The sequence below is a fragment of the Salmo salar genome, chromosome 01 (genome assembly GCF_965601325.2).
Source record: "Salmo salar chromosome 01, fSalSal1, whole genome shotgun sequence".
Lineage (NCBI taxonomy): Eukaryota > Metazoa > Chordata > Actinopteri > Salmoniformes > Salmonidae > Salmo > Salmo salar.
This window is the reverse complement of record NC_138291.1, coordinates 183,194,668-183,220,553: the sequence shown is the minus strand read 5'-3', so window position 1 is coordinate 183,220,553 and position 25,886 is coordinate 183,194,668. Positions and strand designations below refer to the sequence as shown.

Genomic DNA, 25,886 nt, shown 5'->3' with positions numbered 1-25,886 from the left:
ATTGTAGTATATAATATGTCTCTGTGTTCCAGGCTGTATAAAGGCAGGTTATTGTAGTTTATAATATGTCTCTGTGTTCCAGGCTGTATAAAGGCAGGTTATTGTAGTTTATAATATGTCTCTGTGTTCCAGGCTGTATAAAGGCAGGTTATTGTAGTATATAATATGTCTCTATGTTCCAGGCTGTATAAAGGCAGTGCAGGGTATTGTAGTATATAATATGTCTCTGTGTTCCAGGCTGTATAAAGGCAGGTTATTGTAGTTTATAATATGTCTCTGTGTTCCAGGCTGTATAAAGGCAGTGCAGGGTATTGTGGTATATAATATGTCTCTGTGTTCCAGGCTGTATAAAGGCAGGTTATTGTAGTTTATAATATGTCTCTGTGTTCCAGGCTGTATAAAGGCAGGTTATTGTAGTTTATAATATGTCTCTGTGTTCCAGGCTGTATAAAGGCAGGTTATTGTAGTTTATAATATGTCTCTGTGTTCCAGGCTGTATAAAGGCAGTGCAGGGTATTGTGGTATATAATATGTCTCTGTGTTCCAGGCTGTATTAGAGGCAGGGTATTGTGGTATATAATATGTCTCTATGTTCCAGGCTGTATTAGAGGCAGTGCAGGGTATTGTGGTATATAATATGTCTCTGTGTTCCAGGCTGTATAAAGGCAGTGCAGGGTATTGTGGTATATAATATGTCTCTGTGTTCCAGGCTGTATTAGAGGCAGGGTATTGTGGTATATAATATGTCTCTATGTTCCAGGCTGTATTAGAGGCAGTGCAGGGTATTGTGGTATATAATATGTCTCTGTGTTCCAGGCTGTATAAAGGCAGTGCAGGGTATTGTGGTATATAATATGTCTCTGTGTTCCAGGCTGTATTAGAGGCAGTGCAGGGTATTGTGGTATATAATATGTCTCTGTGTTCCAGGCTGTATAAAGGCAGGTTATTGTAGTATATAATATGTCTCTGTGTTCCAGGCTGTATTAGAGGCAGGGTATTGTGGTATATAATATGTCTCTGTGTTCCAGGCTGTATAAAGGCAGGGTATTGTGGTATATAATATGTCTCTGTGTTCCAGGCTGTATTAGAGGCAGGGTATTGTGGTATATAATATGTCTCTGTGTTCCAGGCTGTATAAAGGCAGGGTATTGTGGTATATAATATGTCTCTATGTTCCAGGCTGTATAAAGGCAGGTTATTGTAGTATATAATATGTCTCTATGTTCCAGGCTGTATTAGAGGCAGGGTATTGTAGTATATAATATGTCTCTGTGTTCCAGGCTGTATAAAGGCAGGGTATTGTGGTTTATAATATGTCTCTATGTTCCAGGCTGTATAAAGGCAGGTTATTGTAGTATATAATATGTCTCTGTGTTCCAGGCTGTATAAAGGCAGGTTATTGTGGTTTATAATATGTCTCTGTGTTCCAGGCTGTATAAAGGCAGGTTATTGTAGTTTATAATATGTCTCTATGTTCCAGGCTGTATAAAGGCAGGGTATTGTGGTATATAATATGTCTCTGTGTTCCAGGCTGTATTAGAGGCAGGGTATTGTGGTTTATAATATGTCTCTATGTTCCAGGCTGTATTAGAGGCAGGGTATTGTAGTTTATAATATGTCTCTATGTTCCAGGCTGTATAAAGGCAGGTTATTGTAGTTTATAATATGTCTCTGTGTTCCAGGCTGTATTAGAGGCAGGGTATTGTAGTTTATAATATGTCTCTGTGTTCCAGGCTGTATAAAGGCAGTGTATTGTAGTATATAATATGTCTCTGTGTTCCAGGCTGTATAAAGGCAGGTTATTGTAGTATATAATATGTCTCTGTGTTCCAGGCTGTATAAAGGCAGGTTATTGTAGTTTATAATATGTCTCTGTGTTCCAGGCTGTATAAAGGCAGTGTATTGTGGTATATAATATGTCTCTGTGTTCCAGGCTGTATAAAGGCAGGTTATTGTAGTATATAATATGTCTCTGTGTTCCAGGCTGTATAAAGGCAGGTTATTGTAGTTTATAATATGTCTCTGTGTTCCAGGCTGTATAAAGGCAGGTAATTGTAGTTTATAATATGTCTCTGTGTTCCAGGCTGTATAAAGGCAGGTTATTGTAGTATATAATATGTCTCTGTGTTCCAGGCTGTATAAAGGCAGGTTATTGTAGTTTATAATATGTCTCTGTGTTCCAGGCTGTATAAAGGCAGGTTATTGTAGTTTATAATATGTCTCTGTGTTCCAGGCTGTATAAAGGCAGTGTATTGTGGTATATAATATGTCTCTGTGTTCCAGGCTGTATTAGAGGCAGTGCAGGGTATTGTGGTATATAATATGTCTCTGTGTTCCAGGCTGTATTAGAGGCAGGGTATTGTGGTATATAATATGTCTCTATGTTCCAGGCTGTATTAGAGGCAGTGCAGGGTATTGTGGTATATAATATGTCTCTGTGTTCCAGGCTGTATAAAGGCAGTGCAGGGTATTGTGGTATATAATATGTCTCTGTGTTCCAGGCTGTATTAGAGGCAGGGTATTGTGGTATATAATATGTCTCTATGTTCCAGGCTGTATTAGAGGCAGTGCAGGGTATTGTGGTATATAATATGTCTCTGTGTTCCAGGCTGTATAAAGGCAGTGCAGGGTATTGTGGTATATAATATGTCTCTGTGTTCCAGGCTGTATTAGAGGCAGGGTATTGTGGTATATAATATGTCTCTATGTTCCAGGCTGTATTAGAGGCAGTGCAGGGTATTGTGGTATATAATATGTCTCTGTGTTCCAGGCTGTATAAAGGCAGTGCAGGGTATTGTGGTATATAATATGTCTCTGTGTTCCAGGCTGTATTAGAGGCAGTGCAGGGTATTGTGGTATATAATATGTCTCTGTGTTCCAGGCTGTATAAAGGCAGGTTATTGTAGTATATAATATGTCTCTGTGTTCCAGGCTGTATTAGAGGCAGGGTATTGTGGTATATAATATGTCTCTGTGTTCCAGGCTGTATAAAGGCAGGGTATTGTGGTATATAATATGTCTCTGTGTTCCAGGCTGTATTAGAGGCAGGGTATTGTGGTATATAATATGTCTCTGTGTTCCAGGCTGTATAAAGGCAGGGTATTGTGGTATATAATATGTCTCTATGTTCCAGGCTGTATAAAGGCAGGTTATTGTAGTATATAATATGTCTCTATGTTCCAGGCTGTATTAGAGGCAGGGTATTGTAGTATATAATATGTCTCTGTGTTCCAGGCTGTATAAAGGCAGGGTATTGTGGTTTATAATATGTCTCTATGTTCCAGGCTGTATAAAGGCAGGTTATTGTAGTATATAATATGTCTCTGTGTTCCAGGCTGTATAAAGGCAGGTTATTGTGGTTTATAATATGTCTCTGTGTTCCAGGCTGTATAAAGGCAGGTTATTGTAGTTTATAATATGTCTCTATGTTCCAGGCTGTATAAAGGCAGGGTATTGTGGTATATAATATGTCTCTGTGTTCCAGGCTGTATTAGAGGCAGGGTATTGTGGTTTATAATATGTCTCTATGTTCCAGGCTGTATTAGAGGCAGGGTATTGTAGTTTATAATATGTCTCTATGTTCCAGGCTGTATAAAGGCAGGTTATTGTAGTTTATAATATGTCTCTGTGTTCCAGGCTGTATTAGAGGCAGGGTATTGTAGTTTATAATATGTCTCTGTGTTCCAGGCTGTATAAAGGCAGTGTATTGTAGTATATAATATGTCTCTGTGTTCCAGGCTGTATAAAGGCAGGTTATTGTAGTATATAATATGTCTCTGTGTTCCAGGCTGTATAAAGGCAGGTTATTGTAGTTTATAATATGTCTCTGTGTTCCAGGCTGTATAAAGGCAGTGTATTGTGGTATATAATATGTCTCTGTGTTCCAGGCTGTATAAAGGCAGGTTATTGTAGTATATAATATGTCTCTGTGTTCCAGGCTGTATAAAGGCAGGTTATTGTAGTTTATAATATGTCTCTGTGTTCCAGGCTGTATAAAGGCAGGTAATTGTAGTTTATAATATGTCTCTGTGTTCCAGGCTGTATAAAGGCAGGTTATTGTAGTATATAATATGTCTCTGTGTTCCAGGCTGTATAAAGGCAGGTTATTGTAGTTTATAATATGTCTCTGTGTTCCAGGCTGTATAAAGGCAGGTTATTGTAGTTTATAATATGTCTCTGTGTTCCAGGCTGTATAAAGGCAGGTTATTGTAGTTTATAATATGTCTCTGTGTTCCAGGCTGTATAAAGGCAGGTTATTGTAGTTTATAATATGTCTCTGTGTTCCAGGCTGTATAAAGGCAGTGTATTGTAGTATATAATATGTCTCTGTGTTCCAGGCTGTATAAAGGCAGGTTATTGTAGTATATAATATGTCTCTGTGTTCCAGGCTGTATAAAGGCAGGTTATTGTAGTTTATAATATGTCTCTGTGTTCCAGGCTGTATAAAGGCAGGTTATTGTGGTTTATAATATGTCTCTGTGTTCCAGGCTGTATAAAGGCAGGTTATTGTAGTTTATAATATGTCTCTGTGTTCCAGGCTGTATAAAGGCAGGTTATTGTAGTTTATAATATGTCTCTGTGTTCCAGGCTGTATAAAGGCAGGTTATTGTAGTTTATAATATGTCTCTGTGTTCCAGGCTGTATAAAGGCAGGTTATTGTAGTTTATAATATGTCTCTGTGTTCCAGGCTGTATAAAGGCAGGTTATTGTAGTTTATAATATGTCTCTGTGTTCCAGGCTGTATAAAGGCAGTGTATTGTAGTATATAATATGTCTCTGTGTTCCAGGCTGTATAAAGGCAGGTTATTGTAGTATATAATATGTCTCTGTGTTCCAGGCTGTATAAAGGCAGGTTATTGTAGTTTATAATATGTCTCTGTGTTCCAGGCTGTATAAAGGCAGTGTATTGTGGTATATAATATGTCTCTGTGTTCCAGGCTGTATAAAGGCAGGTTATTGTAGTATATAATATGTCTCTGTGTTCCAGGCTGTATAAAGGCAGGTTATTGTAGTTTATAATATGTCTCTGTGTTCCAGGCTGTATAAAGGCAGGTTATTGTAGTATATAATATGTCTCTGTGTTCCAGGCTGTATAAAGGCAGGTTATTGTAGTATATAATATGTCTCTGTGTTCCAGGCTGTATAAAGGCAGGTTATTGTAGTTTATAATATGTCTCTGTGTTCCAGGCTGTATAAAGGCAGTGTATTGTGGTATATAATATGTCTCTGTGTTCCAGGCTGTATAAAGGCAGGTTATTGTAGTATATAATATGTCTCTGTGTTCCAGGCTGTATAAAGGCAGGTTATTGTAGTTTATAATATGTCTCTGTGTTCCAGGCTGTATAAAGGCAGTGCAGGGTATTGTGGTATATAATATGTCTCTGTGTTCCAGGCTGTATAAAGGCAGGTTATTGTAGTTTATAATATGTCTCTGTGTTCCAGGCTGTATAAAGGCAGGTTATTGTAGTTTATAATATGTCTCTGTGTTCCAGGCTGTATAAAGGCAGGTTATTGTGGTTTATAATATGTCTCTGTGTTCCAGGCTGTATAAAGGCAGGTTATTGTAGTTTATAATATGTCTCTATGTTCCAGGCTGTATAAAGGCAGGGTATTGTGGTTTATAATATGTCTCTGTGTTCCAGGCTGTATAAAGGCAGTGCGGGTTATTGTGGTTCGTACCGTGGTAACGTGTGTCGGGGCGTGTTAAGGAGCGATGCCCTGGTCTTCTTTAACTCCTCCCTCAACGACCCCGAAGACACACAGGAATTCATGGTTCAGAGCGCCTGGGCCGACCTCGACAGACTGGGCATGCTCTGTAGCCCTGCCGCCCACTCCCTGCTCTGTCATCTCTCCTTCCAGGACTGCATCCCTTCTGGCCTGGGTCCTGCACCTAAACCAATCTGCAGGTAATCCTTCTGACCTGGGACCTGTTCCTAAACCAATCTGCAGGTAACCCCTTTAGCCTGGGACCTGTTCCTAAACCAATCTGCAGGTAATCCTTCTGACCTGGGACCTGTTCCTAAACCAATCTGCAGGTAACCCCTTTAGCCTGGGACCTGTTCCTAAACCAATCTGCAGGTAATCCTTCTGACCTGGGACCTGTTCATAAACCAATCTGCAGGTAACCCCTCTAGCCTGGGACCTGTTCCTAAACCAATTTGCAGGTAATCCTTCTGACCTGGGACCTGTTCCTAAACCAATCTGCAGGTAACCCCTTTAGCCTGGGACCTGTTCCTAAACCAATCTGCAGGTAATCCTTCTGACCTGGGACCTGTTCCTAAACCAATCTGCAGGTAACCCCTTTAGCCTGGGACCTGTTCCTAAACCAATCTGCAGGTAATCCTTCTGACCTGGGACCTGTTCATAAACCAATCTGCAGGTAACCCCTTTAGCCTGGGACCTGTTCCTAAACCAATCTGCAGGTAACCCCTTTAGCCTGGGACCTGTTCATAAACCAATCTGCAGGTAACCCCTCTAGCCTGGGACCTGTTCATAAACCAATCTGCAGGTAACCCCTCTGACCTGGGACCTGTTCCTAAACCAATCTGCAGGTAACCCCTCTGGCCTGGGACCTGTTCCTAAACCAATCTGCAGGTAACCCCTCTGACCTGGGACCTGTTCATAAACCAATCTGCAGGTAACCCCTCTGGCCTGGGACCTGTTCATAAACCAATCTGCAGGTAACCCCTTTAGCCTGGGACCTGTTCATAAACCAATCTGCAGGTAACCCCTCTGACCTGGGACCTGTTCATAAACCAATCTGCAGGTAACCCCTCTAGCCTGGGACCTGTTCCTAAACCTGTCTGCAGGTAACCCCTCTGGCCTGGGACCTGTTCATAAACCTGTCTGCAGGTAACCCCTCTGGCCTGGGACCTGTTCCTAAACCTGTCTGCAGGTAACCCCTCTGGCCCGTGTGTCATAGACAGCGCGCTCATTCAATAACATTGCAGTAGAAATGCATCCCAATGTAACTGCTTCATGATCTAGGGTAGTCATCCTTGTGTATACCACATAGCCCATGCGCTGCACACAGATGGCTGTCGGCTTTGGGATCGTCTGTTCCACGTTGTCACTGTTGGATACAGTGTGTCGTCTTCCGTGTTTGATCACAGTGGATGACGTTTCTGTAGCACAGTAAGGTAAAGAAATGGTACAGGCCAGAGCCTACGTAAAACACACACATATATGGGTTTTGGGTTTGGGATCTTCTGGCCACAGTCAACAATGACAGCATCAACAGTGTTGGTTGGTGTTTGTCTACTGTGGCCTTCCCTGTGGCTCAGTTGGTAGAGTATGGTGTTTGCAGCGCCAGCATGGTGTTTGCAACGCCAGGGTTGTGGGTTCCATTCCCACGGGGGGCCAGTACACAATAAAAAACAAATAAATGCATGAAATGAAATGTATGTATTCACTACTGTAAGTCGCTCTGGATAAGAGAGTCTGCTAAATGACTAAATGTAATGTAAATGTGTTACTCCAGGGAACACTGTCTGGCAGTGAAGGAGCTCTACTGTCGTAAGGAGTGGCTCCTGATGGTAGGGAAGTCCCATAAAGGCCTGTACTCCTCTGGCTCCTCCGGCCTGTCTATCCCCCTGCCTGACTGTATGGCTCTGCCTTCACAACACACAACACCAGGAGTCTGCACACCCATCCCCTTTGTCGGTAAGAGATGGAACCCTATTCCATTTAGTGCAATACGTTTTCCAGAGCCCTATGGGCCTAACCTTAGCCCTAACTTCCTGTACCTCTAACCTAAGCCCTAACTTCCTGTACCTCTAACCTTATCCCTAAATTACTGTACCTCTAACCTTAGCCCTAACTTCCTGTACCTCTAACCTTATCCCTAACTTCCTGTACCTCTAACCTTATCCCTAACTTCCTGTACCTCTAACCTTAGCCCTAACCTTATCCCTAACTTCCTGTACCTCTAACCTAAGCCCTAACTTCCTGTACCTCTAACCTTATCCCTAACGTAAGCCCTAACTTCCTGTACCTCTAACCTTAGCCCTAACGTAAGCCCTAACTTCCTGTACCTCTAACCTAAGCCCTAACTTCCTGTACCTCTAACCTTAGCCCTAACGTAAGCCCTAACTTCCTGTACCTCTAACCTTATCCCTAACCTTAACCCTAACTTCCTGTACCTCTAACCTTATCCCTAACCTTATCCCTAACTTCCTGTACCTCTAACCTAAGCCCTAACTTCCTGTACCTCTAACCTTAGCCCTAACATAAGCCCTAACTTCCTGTACCTCTAACCTTATCCCTAACTGTACCTCTAACTTACTGTACCTCTAACCGTAGCCCTAACTTCCTGTACCTCTAACCTTAGCCCTAACTTCCTGTACCTCTAACCTTATCCCTAACTTACTGTACCTCTAACCTTATCCCTAACCTTAGCCCTAACTTACTGTACCTCTAACCTTAGCCCTAACTGTAGTCCTAACTTACTGTACCTCTAACCTTATCCCTAACCTAAGCCCTAACTTACTGTACCTCTAACTTACTGTACCTCTAACCTTAGCCCTAACTTCAGCCCTAACCTTATCCCTAACTGTACCTCTAACTTACTGTACCTCTAACCGTAGCCCTAACTTCCTGTACCTCTAACCTTAGCCCTAACTTACTGTACCTCTAACCTTAGCCCTAACTTACTGTACCTCTAACTTACTGTACCTCTAACCTTAGCCCTAACCTTAGCCCTAACTTACTGTACCTCTAACTTACTGTACCTCTAACCTTAGCCCTAACCTTAGCCCTAACTTACTGTACCTCTAACTTACTGTACCTCTAACCTTAGCCCTAACCTTAGCCCTAACTTACTGTACCTCTAACCTTATCCCTAACTTACTGTACCTCTAACCTTATCCCTAACTGTATCCCTAACTTACTGTACCTCTAACTTACTGTACCTCTAAGTTACTGTACCTCTAACCTTAGCCCTAACTTACTGTACCTCTAACTTACTGTACCTCTAAGTTACTGTACCTCTAACCTTAGCCCTAACTTACTGTACCTCTAACTTACTGTACCTCTAACCTTAGCCCTAACTTCAGCCCTAACCTTATCCCTAACTGTACCTCTAACTTACTGTACCTCTAACCTTAGCCCTAACTTCAGCCCTAACCTTATCCCTAACTGTACCTCTAACTTACTGTACCTCTAACCGTAGCCCTAACTTCCTGTACCTCTAAACTTAGCCCTAACTTCCTGTACCTCTAACCTTAGCCCTCTAATACTAATCTACTCTCTAATACAAGTATATTATCTAATACTAATCTGCTCTCTAATACTAGTATATTATCTATTATCTAATACTAATCTACTCTAATACTAGTATATTATCTAATACTAATCTATTATCTAATACTAATCTATTATCTAATACTAGTATATTATCTAATACTAATCTATTATCTAATACTAATCTATTATCTAATACTAGTATATTATCTAATACTAATCTATTATCTAATACTAATCTATTATCTAATACTAATCTACTCTCTAATACTAGTATATGATCTAATACTAGTATATTATCTAATACTAGTATATGATCTAATACTAATCTACTCTCTAATACTAATCTATTATCTAATACTAGTATATTATCTATTATCTAATACTAGTATATTATCTAATACTAATCTACTCTAATACTAATCTATTATCTAATACTAGTATATTATCTAATACTAATCTATTATCTAATACTAGTCTACTCTCTAATACTAGTATATTATCTAATACTAGTATATTATCTAATACTAATCTATTATCTAATACTAGTCTACTCTCTAATACTAGTATATTATCTAATACTAGTATATTATCTAATACTAATCTATTATCTAATACTAGTCAACTCTCTAATACTAGTATATTATCTAATACTAATCTACTCTCTAATACTAATCTATTATCTAATACTAATCTATTATCTAATAATAATCTATTATCTAATACTAGTATATTAACTAATACTAATCTACTCTCTAATACTAATCTATTATCTAATACTAATCTATTATCTAATACTAGTATATTACCTAATACTAATCTACTCTCTAATACTAATCTATTATCTAATACTAGTATATTATCTAATACTAATCTACTCTCTAATACTAATCTATTATCTAATACTAGTATATTATCTAATACTAATCTACTCTCTAATACTAATCTATTATCTAATACTAGTATATTATCTAACACTAATCTAGTCTCTAATACTAATCTACTCTCTAATACTAGTATATTATCTAATACTAATCTACTCTCTAATACTAATCTATTATCTAATACTAGTATATTATCTAATACTAATCTACTCTCTAATACGAATCTATTATCTAATACTAGTATATTACCTAATACTAATCTACTCTCTAATACTAATCTATTATCTAATACTAGTATATTATCTAATACTAATCTACTCTCTAATCCTAATCTACTCTCTAATACTAATCTATTATCTAATACTAATCTACTCTCTAATACTAGTATATTATCTAATACTAATCTACTCTCTAATACTAGTATATTATCTAATATTAATCTACTCTCTAATACTAATCTACTCTCTAATACTAATCTACTCTCTAATACTAATCTATTATCTAATACTAATCTACTCTCTAATACTAATCTACTCTCTAATACTAATCTATTATCTAATACTAGTATATTATCTAATACTAATCTACTCTCTAATACTAGTATATTATCTAATATTAATCTATACTCTAATATTCATGATTTGTCTCAAACACTCTTTGTGTTTTAGATATAAAGAAAGATCAAGTCACAAGTAAGTTTAGTTTCATGTCTTTTATCTGAGTTCTAAGAATTGTACTTTGTAAATAGAATATGTAAAAAAAAGTGTTAATGTATTTTTTTATCAAACGTTATTTACAATACTACATTTCTTACCTGCAATCTAAAACTGATGCTTTGTCTGAACAGCAACGTGTTACAATGACAAAGGAAGGTTCTACCAAGGACCAGTCAACATCACCAGCTCCGGTATCCCCTGTCAGAGATGGAGCCAACAGGTAAATCACTTTAATGGTTCATAAATAATATTATAAATCTTCTTAGGGACAGCCCCCTTTTTTTTTTAATTTTCACCTAAAATGACACCCAAATCTAACTGCCTGTAGCTCAGGCCCTGAAGCAAGGATATGCATATTCATGGTACCATTTGAAAGGAAACAGTTTGAAGTTTGTGGAAATGTGAATTGAATGTAGGAGAATATAACACAATAGTTCTGGTAGAAGAAAATACAAGGTTTTTTTTCTACCACCATTTTTTGAAATGCAACAGAAAGGTCCCATTTCTAGCCATCACTCTGGTTGTAATTCCGATAGTGTCCACAAGATGGCAGCAGTGCATGTGCAACGGTTCAGACGGATAACTTGAAGTGCGAGCAAACTACATGACATTTAGTGTGAAGTCACCCAGGTACATTTGGGCAAATCGTGAAGGAGACATTTGCATTCGTATTGTATTTTTCTGCAAGAATATCGTCAAATCTGGAAACTTGGACTTTGATTTAGCTTTTCCAGTATTAGTAGCCATATTATAAGTTCAATATTTGCAAAAAAAACAGTTTTTATTACTTCATAACTCTGAATATTCTTATCATTTTTGTCCAAAAGGAAAAGGCATGCTGTCGCAAAAGGTTAGCATTTACATTTTGCGACAGATACAAGGTTTCCGGATACATTGGCTATCTAGCTAGCTATGTTTGACCCCGGTTGGTGCGTATTTGACAAAGATACAGTCGATCAAGTGAAGACCGGCTGCGTCATCAGCGTGCCATGAAGGCGTCGCTCTCGGACCAAATATGATGTCCTATAGGATATACTACACCCCTAATGATATAGTGAAGTCTGGTTACGTTCTAGGATCTCTGAGGATAAATTATTTTATCTAACAAAATGACACTTCATGTTATCTCTGGGACCCTTTGGATGATAAATCAGAGAAAGATTTCAGAATGTAAGTACACATTTCACCTTCAGAGGTGAATTTATCAAACCTATCGCGGTGAAAAAAAAGTGTTTCGTTAGGAGCTCTCCTCAAACAATAGCATGTCATTTGTCGCAGTAATAGCTACTGTAAATTGGACAGTGCAGTTATATTAACAAGAATTTAAGCTTTCAGCCAATATAAGACAGTTCAATGTACCGACATTTGTTGTTTCTCTAAAATCTGCGATCGTGACACAAGGCGCTGCATGATTTACAACTGTCCCGTTGACGGGACGCCAATCCCTAAGTTAGTGTACTAGTTAACTCTCTGTTGTCCTGTGTGGTGAAGTTGGTAGACATGGAGCTTACAACGCCCAAAATAGTGGGTTTGATTCCTGCTGGGGCCACCCATGACAAAATGGACACTACCGGTCCAAAGTTTGGACACACCTACTCAGTTTTTATTTATTTCTACTATTTTCTACATTGTAGAATAATAGTAAAGACATCAAAACTATGAAATAACGCATATGGAATCATGTAGTAACCAAAAAAGTGTTAAACAAAACAAAATATATTGTATTTTTGAGATTCTTCAAAGTAGCCACCCTTTGCCTTGATGACAACCTTGCACACTATTGGCATTCTCTCAAACCAGCTTCACCTGGAATGTTATTCCAACCATCTGGAAGGAGTTCCCACATATGCTGAGCACTTGTTGGCTGCTTTACCTTCACTCTGCGGTCCAACTCATTCCAAACCATCTCAATTGGTTTCAGGTCGAGTGATTGTGGAGGCCAGGTCATCTGATGCAGCACTCCATCACCCACTTTCTTGGTCAAATAACCCTTACACAGCTTGGAGGTGTGTTGGGTCATTATCCTGTTGAAAAACAAATGATAGTCCCACTAAGCCCAAACCAGATGGGATGGCATATCACTGCAGAATGCTGTGGTAGCCATACTGGTTAAGCATGCCTTGAATTTTAAATAAATCACTGATGGTGTCACCAGCAAAGCACCAACACATCATGCTTCACATTGGGAATCACACGTGCAGAGATCATCCGTTCACCAACTCTGCATCTCACAAAGACACTGCGGTTCTTTCTATAGATCTGATTCAACAGTATATCTGAATATGAATATGTAGGTTTCTTTACTCTACCCAAACCAAAAACAGATTTAATGTATATATGAATAGTGTGGAAATAAAAAATATATAATATTTTTGCCTCCTGGTGTCGTTCCATTATACATTAAGAAAGTATTCAGACTCCTTTTTCCACATTCCGTGGCTAGGAAAAACTCCCTAGGAAAAACTCCCTAGAAAGGCCAAAAACCTAGGAAGAAACCTAGAGAGGAACCAGGCTATGAGGGGTGGCCAGTCCTCTTCTGGCTGTGCAGGGTGGATATTATAACAGAACATGGTCAAGATGTTAAAATGTTCATAAATGACCAGCATGGTCAAATAATAATAATCATAGTAGTTGTCGAGGGTGCAACAAGCACGTCCGGTGAACAGGTCAGGGTTCCATAGCCGCAGGCAGAACAGTTGAAACTGGAGCAGCAGCACGGCCAGGTGGACTGGGGACAGCAAGGAGTCATCATACCAGGTAGTCCTGAGGCATGGTCCTAGGGCTCAGGTCCTCCGAGAGAAAGACAGAAAGAGAGAAAGAGAGAATTAGAGAGAGCATATTTAAATTCACACAGGACACCGGATAAGACAAGAGAAATACTCCAGATGTAACAGACTGACCCTAGCCCCCCGACACATAAACTACTGCAGCATAAATACTGGAGGCTGAGACAGGAGGGATCAGCAGACACTGTGGCCCCATCCGATGATACCCCCGGACAGGGCCAAACAGGCAGGATATAACCCCACCCACTTTGCCAAAGCACAGCCCCCACACCACTAGAGGGATGTCTCCAACCACCAACGTACCGTCCTAAGACAAGGCCGAGTATAGCCCACAACGATCTCCGCCATGGCACAACCCAAGGGGGGGCGCCAACCCAGACAGGAAGACCACGTCAGTGACTCAACCCACTCAAGTGACGCACCCCTCCCATGGACGGCATGGAAGAACACCAGTAAGTCAGTGACTCAGCCCCTGTAAAAGGGTTAGAGGCAGAGAATCCCAGTGGAAAGAGGGGAACCGGCAAGGCAGAGACAGCAAGGGCGGTTCGTTGCTCCAGCCTTTCCGTTCACCTTCACACTCCTGGGCCAGACTCTACTTAATCATAGGACCTACTGAAGAGATAAGTCTTCAGTGAAGACTTAAAGGTTGAGACTGAGTCTGCGTCTCTCACATTGGTAGGCAGACCATTCCATAAAAATGGAGCTCTATAGGAGAAAGCCCTACCTCCAGCCGTTTGCTTAGAAATTCTAGGGACAATTAGGAGGCCTGCATCTTGTGACCGTAGCGTACGTATAGGTATGTACGGCAGGACCAAATCGGAAAGATAGGTAGGAGCAAGCCCATGTAATGCTTTGTAGGTTAGCAGTAAAACCTTGAAATCAGCCCTTGCCTTAACAGGAAAGAATTGTCATTGGAGCTCCGAGACAGGATTTGTATCGAGGCACAGATCTGGGGAAGGGTACCAAAACATTGATGGTCCCCAAGAACACAGTGGCCTCCATCATTCTTAAATGGAAAAAGATTGGAACCACCAAGACGTTTCCTAGAGCTGGCCACCCGGCCAAACTGAGCAATCAGGGGAGAAGGGCCTTGGTCAGGGAGGTGCCCAAGACCCCGATGGTCACTCTGACAGAGCTCTAGAGTTCCTCTGTGGAGATGGGAGAACCTTCCAGAAGGACAACCATCTCTGCAGCCCTCCACCAATCAGGCCTAATGGTAGAGTGGCCAGACGGAAGCCACTCCTCAGTAAAATGACATGACAGCTCGCTTGGAGTTTGCCAAAAGGCACCTAAAGAACTCTCAGACCATAAGAAAAAAGATTCTCTGGTCTGATGAAACCAAGATTGAACTCTTTGGCCTGATTGCCAAGTGTCACGTCTGGAGGAAATCTGGCAGTATCCCTACGGTGAAGCATGTTGGTGGCATGCTGTGGGGTTGTTTTCAGCAGCAGGCACTGTGAGACTAGTCAGAATCGAGGCAAAGATTAACAGAGCAAAAAACAGAGCAGAATCCTTGATGAAAACCTGCTCCAGAGCGCACAGAACCTCAGACTGGGGCGATGGTTCACCTTCCAACAGGACAATGACCCTAAGCACACAGTCAAGACAACACAGGAGTGGCTTCGGGACAAGTCTCTGAATGTCCTTGAGTGGCCCAGCCAGAGCCCAGACTTTGAACCCGATCGAACATCTCTGGAGAGACCTAAAAATAGCTCTGCAGCGACGCTCCCCTTCCAACCTGACCGAGCGAGAGAGGATCAGCAGAGAAGAATGGGAGAAACTCCCCAATTACAGGTGTGCCAAGTTTATAGCATCATACCCATGAAGACTCGAGGCTGTAATCGCTGCCAAAGGTGCTTCAACAAAGTACTGAGTAAAGGGTCTGAATACTTATGTAAATGTGATATTTCCGGGTTTTCTAAAAACCTGTTTTTGCTTTGTCATTCTGGGGTAATGTGTGAAGATTGATGAGGGGAAAAAACTATTGAAGTCCTTTTAGAATAAGGCTGTAACGTAACCAAATGTGGAAAAGTCAAGGGGTCTGAATACTTTCCAAATGCACTGTATAACTCTTATTTAATGTAATGTCTTATGTTGTTGTTGTCTATTACTGTTCTGTGCTCTTTCATGTATTTGGGGATCGTAATAAACTAAACCAACTGTCACGTCTGTCTGAAGAATGGGACCAAGGCGCAGCGTGTGTATCATTCCACATTTTTATTATAACTGTGAAACTAAGCAAGACATACAAATAAACTAATAAACAAAACAACAAACCGTGACGAAGAGGTGCAACATACACTTACTCAAAATAATCTCCCACAAACCCAGATGGGAAAAACAACCACTTAAATATGATCCCCAATTAGAGACAACGATGACCAGCTGCCTCTAATTGGAGATCATCCCAAAAAAACAACAATATAGAAATACAACAACGAGAACCCCACATAGAAATACATAAACTAGACACAAAAAAAACAACATAGAAAAAAGAAACTAGAACCAACATAGACATAAATAAACTAGACAAAACACTCTGTCACACCCTGACCTACTCTACCATAGAAAAATAAAAGCTTTCTATGGTCAGGACGTGACACCAATGTCTCTCTCTCTCTCTCTCTCTCTCAATTCAATTTACGGACTTTATTGGCATGGGAAACATATGTTAACATTGCCAAAGCAAGTGAAGTAGATAATAAACAAAAGTGAAAAACAACACAAATTAAACATTGTACTCACAAAAGTAGAAAAAATAAGAAAGACATTTTAAATGTCATAGTATGTGCAAATACTTGAAGCACAAAAGGGACGATAAATAAACATAAATATGGGTTGTATTTACAATGGTGTTTGTTCTTCACTGGTTTCCCTTTTCTTGTGTCAACAGGTCACAAATCTTGCTGCCGTGATGTCACACTGTGGTATTTCACCCAGTAGATATGGGAGTTTATTGAAATTGAGTTTGTTTTAAAAAAATGTATGGGTCTGTATAATCTGAGGGAAATATTTGATTCTAATATGGTCATACATTTGTCAGGAGGTTAGGAAGTGCAGCTGAGTTTCCACCTCATTTAGTGAGCAGAGTGCACAAAGCATGTCTTCTCTTGAGAGCCAGGTCTGCCTACGGCGGCCTTTCTCAATAGCAAGGCTATGCTCACTGAGTCTGTACATAGCCAAAGCTTTCCTTAAATTTGGGTCATTCACAGTGGTCAGGTATTCTGCCACTGTGTTCTCTCTGTTTAGGGGAAAATAGCATTCTAGTTTGCTCAGTTTTGTTGTTAATTCTTTTCAATATGTCAAGTAATTATCTTTTTGTTTTCTCATGATTTGGTTGGGTCTAATTGTGATGATGTCCTTGGGGTCTGTGGGGTCTGTTTGAGTTTGTGAACAGAGCCCCAGGACCAGCTTGCTTAGGGGACTCTTCTCCAGGTTCATCTCTCTGTAGGTGATGGCTTTGTTTTGGAAGGTTTGGAATCGATTCCTTTTAGGTGGTTGTAGAATTTAACAGCTCATTTCTGGATTTTGATAATTAGCGGGTATCGGCCAAATCCTGCTTTGCATGCATTATTTATTTATTTTATTTAACCTTTATTTAACTAGGCAAGTCATTTAAAAACAAATTCTTATTCACAATGGCGGTCTACCAAAAGGCCTCCTGGGATTTATATATATATATATATATAATATATATAATATTTATAAAATATAGGACAAAACACACATCACCACAAGAGAGACAACGCTACATAAACAGAGACCTAGGACAAAAACATAGCAAGGCAGCAACACATGACAACACAACATGGTAGCAACACAACACGGCAGAAGCACAACATGGTAGCAGCACAAAACATGGTACAAACATTATTGGGCTCAGACAACAGCACAAAGGAAAGAAGGTAGAGACAACAATACATCACACAAAGCAGCCACAACTGTCAGGAAGAGTGTCAATGGTTGAGTCATTGAATGAATTTGGTGTTTTACGTTGCAGAGTCTGTCTGGTGTTTGTCCCATTTTGTGAATTCTTGGTTGATGAGCAGATCCCAGAACTCACAACCATAAAGGGCAATAGGCTCCATAACTGATTCAAGTATTTTTTTTGCCAGATCCTAATTGGTATGTGGAATTTTGTGTTCCTTTTGATGGCATGGAAGGCGCTTCTTGCCTTGACTCTAAGATCGTTCACAGCTTTGTGGAAGTTTCCTGTGACGCTGATGTTTAGGCCGAGGTCTGTGTAGTTTGTGTGCTCTAGGGCAATGGTGTCTAGATGGAATTTGTGGTCCTGGCAACTGGACCTTTTTTGGAACACCATTATTTTTAGTTTTACTGAGATTTACTGTCAGGGCCCTGGTCTGACAGAATCTGTGCAGAAGATCTAGGTGCTGCTGTATGCCCTCCCTTGGTTGGTAACAGAAGCACCAGATCATCAGCAAACAGTAGACATTTGACTTTCTAGTAGGGTGTGGCTGGGTGCTGCAGACTGTTCTAATGACCTCGCCAATTTGTTAATATATACAGTTGAAGTCGGAAGTTTAGATACACCTTAGCCAAATACATTTAACCTCAGTTTTTCACAATTCATGAAATGTAATTCTAGTAAATAATCCCTGTTTTAGGTCAGTTAGGATCACCACTTTATTTTAAGAACGTGAAACGTCAGAATAATAGTAGAGAGAATGATTTATTTCAGCTTTTATTTCTTTCATCACATTCCCAGTGGGTCAGAATTTACATATTGTCACGATCGTCGTAGTAAGTGGACCAAGGCGCAGCGGGTTGAGTGCTCATTTTCACTTTTATTTTGAACACTTAAATAAACAAAACAATAAACAAATTAACTAACAGTCTTGCAGGCAAAACACAGCAGTGCAAAGAACAACCTCCCACAAATCCCATAACAAACATACTCCTAATTATAGGACCTTCAATCAGAGGCAACGATAAACAACTGCCTCCAATTGAAGGCCCCAATCCCAATACCTAAACATAGATCTAAACACCCTAGAACAGACATAGAAATATACAAACAGTTAACATAGACCAAAACCCCGGAATACATAAATCAAACACCCCTCTACATAAACAACACACCCCGAACCACATAAAACAAATAGCCACCGCCACATCTTGACCAAACTATAATAACAAATAACCCCTTTACTGGTCAGGACGTGACACATATACTGAATTAGTATTTGGTCGCATTGCCTTTAAATTGTTTAACTTGGGTCAAACGTTTCAGGTAGCCTTCCACAAGCTTCCCACAATAAGTTGGGCATTCCTTCTGACAGAACTCTTGTGACCTAGTCAAGTTTGTAGGCCTGTTCACAGCCTGGGCACACATTTTTTCAGTTCTGCCCACAAATTTTCTATATGATTGAGGTCAGGGCTTTGTGATGGCAATTCCAATACCTTGACTGTGTTGCCCTTAGGCCATTTTGCCACAACTTTGGAAGTATGCTTGGGGTCATTGTTCATTTGGAAGACCCATTTGCAACCAAGCTTTAACTTCCTGACTGATGTCTTGAGATGTTGCTTCAATATATCCACATAATTTTCCTCCCTCATGATGACGTCTATTTTGTGAAGTGCACCAATCCCTCCTGCAGCAAAGCACCCCCACAACATGACACTGCCACCCCCGTGATCACGTTTGGGATGGTGTTCTTCAGCTTGCAAGCGTCCCCTTTTTCCTCCAAACATAGCGATGGTCATTATGGCCAAACAGTTCTATTATTTTTGTTTCATCAGACCAGAGGACATTTCTCCAAAAAGGACAATCTTTGTCCCCATGTGCAGTTGCAAACCGTAGTCTGTCTTTTTTCTGGAGGTTTTGGAGCAGTGGCTTCATCCTTGCTCAGCGGCCTTTCTGGTTATGTCGATATAGGACTCATTTTACTGTGGATGTAGATACTTTGGTACCTGTTTCCTCCAGCATCTTCACAAGGTCCTTTGCTGTTGTTCTGGGATTGATTTGCACTTTTCGCATCAAAGTACATTCATCTCTAGGAGACAGAACGCGTCTCCTTCCTGAGCGGTATGGCGGCTGCGTGGTCCCATGGTGTTTATACTTCTGTACTATTGTTTGTACAGATGAACGTGGTACCTTCAGGCGTTTGGAAATTGCTCCGAAGGATGAACCAGACTTGTGGAGGTCTACAGTTTGGTCTTGGCTGATTTCTTTTGATTTTCCCATGATGTCAAGCAAAGAGGCACTGTGTTTGAAGGTAGGCCTTGAAATACATCCACAGGTACACGTCCAATTGACTCAAATGATGTCAATTAGCAGAAGCGTCTAAAACCATGACATCATTTTCTGGAATTTTCCAAGCTGTTTAAAGGCACAGTCAACTTAGTGTATGTACACTTCTGACCCACTGGAATTGTGACACAGTGAATTATAAGTTCAATAATCTGTCTGTAAACAATTGTTGGAAGAATTAGTGGTGTCATGCACAAAGTAGATTTCCTAACCGACTTGCAAAAACTATACTTTGTTAACAAGAAATTTGTGGAGTGGTTGAAAAATGAGTTTTAATGACTCCAACTTAACCTCTTACATCTAGACGTTCCGTTAGCGGAACACCTGCTCCAATATCCAATGATAGGCGTGGCGCGAATTACAAATTCCTCAAAAATACAAAAACTTCAATTTTTCAAACATATGACTACTTTACAGCATTTTAAAGACAAGACTCTCCTTTATCTAAGCACACTGTCCGATTTCAAAAAGGCTTTACAGCGAAAGCAAAACATTAGATTATGTCAGCAGAGTACCCAGCCAGAAATAATCAGACATCCATTTTTCAAGCTAGCATATAATGTCACAAAAAACAAAACCACAGCTAAATGCAGCACTAACCTTTGATGAGCTTCATCAGATGACAACCCTAGGACATTATGTTATACAATACATGCATGTTTTGTTCAATCAAGTTCATATTTATATCAAAAACCAGCTTTTTACATTAGCATGTGACGTTCAGAACTAGCATTCCCACCGAACACTTCCGGTGAATTTACTAAATTACTCACGATAAACGTTCACAAAAAACATAACAATTATTTTAAGAATTATAGATACAGAACTCCTTTGTGCAATCGAGGTGTCCAATTTTAAAATAGCTTTTCGGTGAAAGCACATTTTGCAATATTCTGAGTACATAGCCCGGCATCACGGGCTAGCTATTTAGACACCCAGCAAGTTTAGCCTTCACCAAAGTCAGATTTACTATTAGAAAAGTTTGATTACCTTTGGTGTTCTTCGTCAGAATGCACTCCCAGGACTGCTACTTCAATAACAAATGTTGGTTTGGTTCAAAATAATCCATTGTTATATCCAAATAGCGGCGTTTTGTTCGTGCATTCAAGACACTATCCGAAAGGGTAAATAAGGGTCACGCGAAATATCCCATTACCGTACTTCGAAGCATGTCAACCGCTGTTTAAAATCAATTTTTATGCCATTTTTCTCGTAAAAAAGCGATAATATTCCGACCGGGAGCGGTGGTTTTCGTTCAAAGATAAAACATGGAGTCCCCTCGTGCACGCGCCTGAGTCTCACAGTACTCTGAGCAGCCACTATCCAAACGCGCTACTTTTTTTCAGCCAGAGCCTGCAAAGCCACGATTCAGCTTTTTGCCGCCTTCTGAGAGCCCATGGGAGCCGTAGGAAGTGTCACATAACAGCAGAGATCCCCTGTAATGGATAGAGATAATCAAGAAGGCCAAGAAATTGTCAGACAGGGCACTTCCTGCATGGAATCTTCTCAGGTTTTGGCCTGCCAAATGAGTTATGTTATACTCACAGACACCATTCAAACAGTTTTAGAAACTTTGGAGTGTTTCTATCCAAAGCTAATAATTATATGCATATTCTAGTTTCTGGGCAGGAGTAATAATCAGATTAAATCGGGTACGTTTTTTATCCGGCCGTGAAAATACTGCCCCCTAGCCATAACAGGTTAACACCACTTTCCATCAATTTGTATAGCAGACCCTCATGCCAAATTGAGTCAATTGCTTTACTGAAATTAACAAAGCATGAGAAGACTTTGCTTTTGTTTTGGTTTGTTTGTTTGTCAATTAGGGTGTGCAGGGTGAATACGTGGTCTGTCGTATGGTCATTTGGTAAAAAGCCAATTTGACATTTGCTCAGTATATTGTTTTCACTGAGGAAATGTACGAGTCTGCTGTTAATGAAAATGCAGAGGATTTTCCCAAGGTTGCTGTTGACGCATATCCCACGGTAGTTATTGGGGTCAAATTTGTCTCCACTTTTTTGGATTGGGGTGGTCAGTCCTTGGTTCCAAATATTGGGGAAGATGCCAGAGCTGAGGATGATGTTAAAGAGTTTAAGTATAGCCAATTAGAATTTGTAGTCTTTATATTTTGCCATTTCATTTAGGATACCATCAACACCACAGGCCTTTTTGGGTTCGAGGGTTTGTATTTTGTATTTTGTCCTGTAGTTCATTCAAGGTAATTGGAGAATCCAGTGGGTTCTGGTCTTTAATAGTTGATTCTAAGATTTGTATTTGATCATGTACATGTTTTTGCTGTTTGTTCTTTGTTATAGAGCCAAATATATTTGTTGAGATTTCTAGCTCACTCAGGAAAATAAAAATAAAAAAAATAAAAAATATGTATAAATAGATAAAAGAGAAGCAAATGGGTCTGATGTGTTCAATTAAATGGGGAACGAGTGATTTCTTTAAGTTTCTTAGATGCTCAAATATGTTACGTTATGTGCGCATGCGTAGCTTCACTAGAGACTTAAATTACAGCACCTGGTAATCACTTCCCCGTAGACAATCATCAGGAGCACACAGCCCGTTGGTATGTAACTGCGAACTACTCAGTCTAGCATTGATGTTTAAGTCACTTATATGTTTGTGCACTGAACGTTTACCTCACTGTGTCGGTGTTAGTTGGCCGGGAGTAACTTGTAGCTCGCTGGGTGCGGTAGCTCAGCGACCCAGATGCTATATAGCATTAGGCTATTATTATCAGCCATTTGCATTGTGCTGATTGTTCGGAGCACTCTGCTGGTTTCTGGTGGCGGTGGTGATAGCGGTGGTTTGGTTCGGTGATCCATGGTGGAGTGCCGCATTATGTTGCGTTTGTGTGTAAATCCTTTGGACGAGGCATGTGGTGGCATGGGTTCTGTGTCCTGTGACAGCGTCCATAGCAACCTGTGACGGCAGAGTCACTGTGCGCATGTTCCTCTGGCGCTGGGCATTCTGGGTGATGTAGTCGGTGCTGTTTTAAGCCAGATTCGCCACATCTTTGATGGTGTTGCAGGCTTATTTGATTTATTATTATTATTATTATTATATTACTTGAATAATATACTAAATAATATATCTGAATAATATATTGTCATTACCTGTTTGTTGTATTTCAGGTTTATGACCTGTGGTCATTTGATTTAAAATAAAATTAAGGACAAAACACGAGTCATGACATTGTGTGCTTCCTGGTGAGCCTTTTCGGAGGGCTAAATAACGAAAATCCGAACAGTCATAAACCACGGTTCTCCTTTACATGGATAATGCAAGTGCTAGAACATTTGTCACGAGACTAACTTCTGATAAGCAAACAGTCCACCCATAAAGCTGTCTGCTCATCTGCTGACTTACTAGGCAAATCATTAATGAGTGAAAGCCAAGAATAAGGATAGAGTCTACAGTTAAAGGACTACTTAAACCCAGTTGGCAGAAAACACTTGAGCTTGAGTTAAACGCTAGAAAAGTTGGCAAGATGGCAGCATCAGAGGAGGAGCTGGAGAGGCTAAAACAGAAGCGGTCAGCAGCCCAGACTGCGTTCACTAGAAGAGCCAATTACCTCACCTCCAGAGCTAGTGCACTGGGGGAAAGTGAAATGAGAAGTGAGTGGAGGAACTTTAAAGTGGATCACTCCAGAGTCAGAGATGCAGGGTTTGAGTATGCCACGGCCCTGAGAGAAGTGGACGATGATGAAGCCAAAAAGAAGGCGGAAAACATTGACGGAAAAACAGCAGAATGTGACTGTAAGTTTGATGAAACTGAACAAATCATCCTGATCAGCTTCTGGACAAGGTTCGCTGAGGCAGAAATTACCACCCTCACTGAAGAGGCTGGATCAGCCATGGACCAGGCCGAGGACACCGATCACCACCATATGACCAGGAGGGAATGTGAATTGATTCATAGGAACCTGGAACGGGAGATCAACAACTTCGAACGAGGATTGGATGAGTGGAAAGATTTGATCCCTCGGTCCAAGGCAACAGAGTCAAAGGACCAGATCTGGAAGTTGAAGAAAAGGCGTGAAAAACTGTGGGATGTTTGGGCATGGAAAGGCGGTTCTCAATCCGACGACGAAGGGAAACTGGGAAAAGTGAAATTTGTGGAGCAGGAGGAGCCAGTTGGGACTTACAACTACAGGCCCCAGATCAGCCTAGAACGTGCACGCTTGCCCATGTTTGCTGGTAATATGAGGGATTACTACCGCTGGAAAGCTGAATGGGAGGACTTGCAACGTCTGGGAAACCCTCATGGATTGGAAAATGTGAGAAAATTCCATCTCTTGGGAAGCCTAGATGAAAAAGTCAAGAGGGACCTCGTATTGTCCAGCTGTGGATCCGCCAACGACGTGTTCAGGCTCCTGGACAACAAGTACGGAAATAAGCCAAAAATAGTGCTGCTGATTGCACAAGAAGTGCAAGGACTTTGCCCCATCAAAGGAAACCATCCGAGGAAGACAATCGAACTGATTCAAGCCGTGGAGAGAGCTCTTCGTGACCTACAAGTCTTAGGGGAGGAAGATGCTGTGAAGAACCGAGTGGTTGTGCAGTCGATTGAAAGTAAGCTTCCTGACTCCCTGAAAGAAAAGTGGATAACACACAAAAATGACCCTGGAAGTGGGTTTTCACCACGCAACCACTTTGACTGTCTACTGCAATACTTGAAGAAGCAGGAGGACATTCTCGAGGAGCCAGCTACAGCCTAGCCCAGCGGACAATACTGAGAGGTCGAGCGAGAAGAAAAAAGAAAGGAGGGCATTCACCAGAGCCACATCAGGAAACACCCTAAAGGTCGCTCAACCAAGCTCATGCATCACATGTGGAGACAACGAGCATGGAGGTAGGCTGTTCGCCTGCAAGGTCTTCAAGAAGCTTAATCTGACAGGCAAGAAGGCTCAGCTTAGGAGAGCAGGAGCATGCTTTAAGTGCTTGCGCCTTCATGGTGACGATTGCGGCTGCACACAAATGTATCTATGCTCAAAGGATGACTGTCAGAAAGAGGGCTCTTCAGACCACAATTACTTGCTCTGTCCAAAGTCACAGATCAAGAAGAAAGAGGAAAAGAGCGGAGAGCAGAGCGATGCAAAATTGGGGAAACGGGGGCTTGGACTAACCAATAAACAGGAGGAGCTCCTTGCCAAACTTTCTCCAGAGGTGCGAGCAGAGTTCAAAGAAGCCTTTTCAAATAAGATCACGACAAAAGTGTGTGCTAGCATTGGTTGTGAGCCAAAAGAGTGCCCTGTCATAATGATGCTATTGGATGTGACGACAAACTCTGGCCAGCTAGTCGGTACGTTGATTGATCTCGCTTCAGATACTAATTATATCTCTAATAAAGCAGCAGAGCGTCTCAAGCTAAATGGTGAGAACATTAAGTTGATTGTCCAAGGTGTTGGAGGGATGGAGAAAACCTCCATAGATTCCTCTGGAGAGACAATCCTGAGGAGGTGATCGAAGTCTTTGCTGTCGTCAGGGTCAACATTGGCGATAAACCTGCTGGTTGTATCGCCCAGGTGGCAATGAGGCAACTCCAGCAGTAGAGAGGCCAAAGAGGAAGCCCTGGGGTGTAGCTCTAGTGCGCCTTGTCGGGCCCGAACGATTCAGTAGCTTGTCTAAATTGTGTGGAACAATCGCCTGGGTTCGAAGAGCGGCAGAATCCTGGCTGAGGACATGCTACCAAGCCTCGAGCTCAGTAAATTGGGAGGTGAGGGGGCCCAGGCTGTCTGTGGGAGAGAGAACAGACAATTCTTACAGGGGTAGTGGTTGAGTGAGGATTGCTCTCTGTACGCAGCCTTCCATTCCGGCTCCCTCTCCAGTCGTTTCTCAGTGTTTAAAAAAGTCACTTCCACTGTACGTCGATTGTCAGGCAGTGTTGTGGGGTCTCCTTTCCATGGGTAAGCTGCGTCCCAGTGAGGGGATTCGCTGTACTTGTCAGCTTGCACGTAGGTCAGACATTCCTTTATTTT

At 40.9% G+C, this 25,886-nt stretch overlaps 1 protein-coding gene across 1 annotated transcript in view; it reads left to right on the top strand.

Annotated features, from left to right (window-relative positions):
* LOC106572540 (muscle, skeletal, receptor tyrosine kinase) overlaps positions 1-25,886 on the top strand; it is a 77,903-nt gene that overhangs the window by 29,660 nt on the left and 22,357 nt on the right. The window contains exons 9-12 of the mRNA XM_082957075.1: positions 5,643-5,906; positions 7,481-7,662; positions 10,793-10,816; positions 10,972-11,060. Of these exons, the coding sequence (XP_082813201.1) occupies positions 5,643-5,906; positions 7,481-7,662; positions 10,793-10,816; positions 10,972-11,060 (559 nt within the window). The remainder of the gene's footprint in view (positions 1-5,642; positions 5,907-7,480; positions 7,663-10,792; positions 10,817-10,971; positions 11,061-25,886) is intronic.